The 4,056-nt window shown below is 46.8% G+C and overlaps 1 protein-coding gene across 2 annotated transcripts; it reads left to right on the top strand.

Annotated features, from left to right (window-relative positions):
• Window positions 1-226: 226 nt before the first annotated feature.
• Mcpt10 (mast cell protease 10) lies at window positions 227-3,246 on the top strand. 2 transcript variants are annotated; one of them, XM_087586471.1, is made up of 6 exons: window positions 227-343; window positions 1,512-1,662; window positions 1,987-2,119; window positions 2,342-2,596; window positions 2,767-2,832; window positions 3,007-3,246. In XM_087586471.1, the coding sequence occupies exons 1-5, from the start codon at window positions 289-291 to the stop codon at window positions 2,827-2,829; spliced, it is 657 nt and encodes a 218-aa protein (XP_087442597.1). In that variant the 5' UTR covers window positions 227-288; the 3' UTR covers window positions 2,830-2,832; window positions 3,007-3,246. The 2 variants fall into 2 exon arrangements, with proteins under 2 accessions (XP_087442597.1, NP_058842.3); NM_017146.3 differs by lacking the exon at window positions 2,767-2,832 and having other exon boundaries at window positions 260-343; window positions 3,007-3,244.
• Window positions 3,247-4,056: the final 810 nt, after the last annotated feature.

Below are 4,056 nucleotides of genomic sequence, written 5' to 3'. Positions count from 1 at the left end.
GAACAGGAGAGGAGACTTGCTCTCTGCCTCGTGCGGAAGGCCTCAACAGGCTCTTCTGCCCTTCTCAGTGTCCAGCATTCCTGTGGGGAACGTGGTCGTGCACACCATCAACTGACAATAGTGCGTTTCCTGTGCCTTCACCACAGAGATGTAGCAAGAGCTCGGATCTTAAATATCACACAGGAAATAAGAGGTCTCTGGCTCTGCGCCTCTTTCCTCACCTGATGATTTAAAAGTTGTGAGAAGTAACGAAGTGACCAGTTGAGACCTGGTCAGACCCTGAAGAGGATGTTCCTGTTCCTGATCTTCCTGGTGGCTGTCCTACCAGTCAACACTGAAGGAGGTAAGCAGCCATCTGCACCCCTAGATGTGTGGCATGCACTCCCAGCACTGACACTTGCGTGGTGCTCAGTCGGGCTGTATCTAAGATCTACTCCTGACTTGGTTCATCTGAGAAGTTAGCTGAGCCCATGCTCTAGCACTGGATAAATAGGTCCCCAAAAGCACAATGAACTACTTGCAGTGGCACCTGGTGAGTGAGACCTTAGTCACCTAAAAGTGACAGATTATGAAAATATCATAGGACCCCACTGGAAGCTGCAGTTGAAAATGAGGGCTGGAAGCTCCAATTGTACAAACCTAAGAGCAAACAGCTTTACCCAGGGGCTGCCACCTGGATTAAGACTAGAAGAATTCTTCTACTCAGGTTTCCAGTGTCACCCTGCTCTTGTCTCTGTTCTTCTGAACCATACAGGTCCACCATGACACTTAGCCACAATCTAACAGAGCCAGCAAAGTATAGCTTCATTTCTTCTCCACAGCTTGATGGAAAGAAGCAGACACAGGAACCTCCAACCCATTTCCTCTCCTCTCTATGATCCCTACCCGTCTTCTATGTGCTCCCTTCTTCATCCTGAAGGCTATCTCAGTGGCTTAGGAAGACCAATCTATGCTGAAGTTCAGATACATTAGGAGGCCTCCTCCCAGCCTCTCACTTAGCACACTTGAGACCTGCTCAGTGGTTATACAACAATCCCATCTCTACGTGGAGTTCTTAGTATGTACCATGAATCAGAATAGAGGAAAAGCAGCCAGAGTTTTCTACCTCAACATCATGCTTACCAAGTGAGCAGGACACCAGGTGAATCATGAGACGGGAACAACTGTAGCTGTGTGGAGTGTGTCTACATCTACTGCACAATGTATGCTGAATTTGACCTTAATGTGTACACGAGATTTGATTTGAATCAAGAGAAAGTCTTGGCATTATCATGACTACAGGAAGAAATGGAAAACCAGGGGAAAGTTATGCCATACATCAGGCCCTGCGCCATCCCTCGCAGCATCTGAGCGCCCTTTCTCATTGTGTGATGGCCCCTACAACAGGATCTTTTTTCCCTCTGTGTCAAGTCCACAGACTCCCCAAGCATGAAATGTGCCTTATCCTAGCCTCCAGGATTGTTGCACAGTTTCAACGAGCACCAAGATTCAGAATAAGCTTTCTTTTTCAGGAGAGATCGTATGGGGTACAGAGTCCAAACCCCACTCCCGGCCCTATATGGCATCCTTAATGTTTTATTATGGTAATTCATATCGCCATTACTGTGGTGGTTTCCTGGTGGCAAAAGACATCGTAATGACAGCAGCTCACTGTAATGAAAGGTAAGGAGAAACAACTGGGTCTTTGATGCCTGGGACTTACCAAATAACAACAGATCCTGGCTGTCCCTAAACACGTAGAGCCAAAGGTGAAGATCAACCTGACTTTATCCTATTTGACCTAAAGTGGTTGTGAAACTCAGGACAAGATTGTGTCAGTGAAGAGTCTGAATGGCTGGGTGGTTATTGAAGACCAATGCAACAACTTCCCCATAAATTCTTTCTATTTGATTCAGGCAAGCTCTACATTACTCTGAGCCCTCAGCCTGCATTTCGGGGACTGCTTCATTGCTCCTGCCTTGTAGTTAACCCATCTTCTTTTCACAGCAATATAAAAGTAATCTTAGGTGCTCACAATATCAAGAAACGAGAAAACACCCAGGTCTTCTCTGTTGTAAAAGCCAAACCTCACGAGAACTATGACAGCCATTCACTGTTTAATGACATCATGCTCCTGAAGGTACCGTTTTGCCGATCTCTGGTTTACTCCCACAGATCACTAGCATATCAGTCCCATTTTTTCTTCTTAGTGGCTGATCTATTGGTCCTACGGCAATAGAATGGGGCTACAGTGGGAGTGGGGGAGCTTTGAAAATGGGGAAGATATGGGCAACCTCATGACTGGTTTAAGCTTGCTGAGAGTACCAGGCCTTAACTGGCGTTCTTCCATCTTTCCGACCAGTTGGAACGCAAAGCTCAACTCAATGGTGTTGTGAAGACTATTGCCCTTCCTAGGAGCCAGGACTGGGTGAAACCTGGGCAGGTGTGCACAGTGGCAGGTTGGGGACGCTTGGCCAATTGTACTTTGTCTAACACACTTCAAGAAGTGAATCTAGAAGTTCAGAAAGGCCAGAAGTGCCAAGGCATGTCAGAAGACTACAACGACTCCATCCAGCTTTGTGTGGGAAACCCCAGCGAGGGGAAGGCTACTGGTAAGGTAAGGACATAAGCATTTTTAAATGTTTGCCTAGCGGCAGAGCGATACTGCAGACACACAGCCAGGCCTTCTCCAGATGCAGAACCATGGCTAGTCTAAAGAACATGCAGGGAACAACATATGGGGATCTGGCATTTTCCCTCAGTCAATCTTTTGTCCTTTTGCCATAGGAAAATGGAAGAGCTAAGTCTAGTTGGCCTGAAGAAAGGACACAGCCAAGCCAGATACACTAGTCAGTGAGTCACAGACTCTCTACTCTGTCCTGTTCAGAACAGAGGTCAATGGGGGCACTGGTGTTTCCCTTCTGAAAACCAGGCCTAAGTGGAAACAGAGAAGAACATGGAGAAGATGGGTCTGGAAAGAGGTGATAGGAGGCTATTCAATAATACTTCCCCTTTTTCTGTCTACAGGGAGACTCAGGGGGTCCCTTTGTGTGCGATGGAGTGGCCCAGGGCATTGTCAGTCGTCGCTTGTGTACTGGGACACTTCCTCGAGTATTCACCAGAATCTCCACCTTTATACCGTGGATTCAGAAAACAATGAAACTCCTTCAACAACCCTAGAACACAAAACCTGTGTCTGGGCCAATGTCCAGCCTCCTGGGGTATGGCTATCTAAGTCTTAATAAAGAAATCTGTCTGCAGGAAAGAGATGGTGCTGCTGTCTTCCATGAGTGCAGAGCTTAAGACATTTTTATACGCCACCTTCTTCTTCACCCTCTTTTGTCTCATGGTTTCTGTCTTCAGATACTCTCATAAAGCTTGTGCGTCAAACCTGTGCACTGACCCCATCATAATAGCACATATAAAGGCCAGGATGGTCAGTCCTGGGAAGTCCTGCCTTTGTCTGAGAAGGATTCCTTCTTTCTATCTAAATTCTTCTTCACACCTAACAGACTTCTAAGGATGAGAAAGATCAAAAGATTTTTGCCTCCCACTCTCTTCATTCCCCTAAGGTCTGTCTATGGTCCTGGGAAATCCACTGTACTTGGAGATTTCCCCCAGGTCGCCTGGTCCAGTTCCAGCAAGGCCTCTCTACCAAGCTGTCACCTCATCTTAGAACTGTAGCCACCTCTCTTCTCCTTGCCCAAAGGGACTCAGGAGATGAAACAGGACAATCCCAGTATGCAAATCAGAAGCTTTAGAAAGGGACCAAATTGTTGAATGCTCACTCCAGTATGCAGACTCATTGTTCTGCAGCAGGGCCAGGCCAGCACCTCTCATATATTTCTTGGCTCAGAGCCCTGGTGTGAGTTTAGAATCATGAGCAATCCACTGACTAACTAGTGTCTTAGTCACCTTGTGTACCCAGTCATGGAGGCAGCTTGATATCTTTTAAAACACACACACACACACACACACACACACACACACACACACACACACACATACACACACACAATTTTTCACATGTCCTCCCTGCATCCTAAACATTCCCAACCCCTCTCGGCTCCCTATCAT

Source organism: Rattus norvegicus, chromosome 15 (genome assembly GCF_021556685.1).
Source record: "Rattus norvegicus strain SHRSP/BbbUtx chromosome 15, alternate assembly SHRSP_T2T, whole genome shotgun sequence".
In the NCBI taxonomy this organism is placed as follows: Eukaryota; Metazoa; Chordata; class Mammalia; order Rodentia; family Muridae; genus Rattus; species Rattus norvegicus.
The sequence above is the reverse complement of the archived record's forward strand: the minus strand, read 5'-3'. Positions and strand labels throughout refer to the sequence as shown.

Coding starts and splice junctions, on each gene's coding strand:
- Mcpt10 (NM_017146.3), top strand. CDS start 289: ATGTTCCTGTTCCTGATCTTCCTGGTGGCTGTCCTACCAGTCAACACT. Junction 1,663..1,986: donor GCAGCTCACTGTAATGAAAG/GTAAGGAGAAAC, acceptor TTCTTTTCACAG/CAATATAAAAGTAATCTTAG. Junction 2,597..3,006: donor AGGGGAAGGCTACTGGTAAG/GTAAGGACATAA, acceptor TTCTGTCTACAG/GGAGACTCAGGGGGTCCCTT.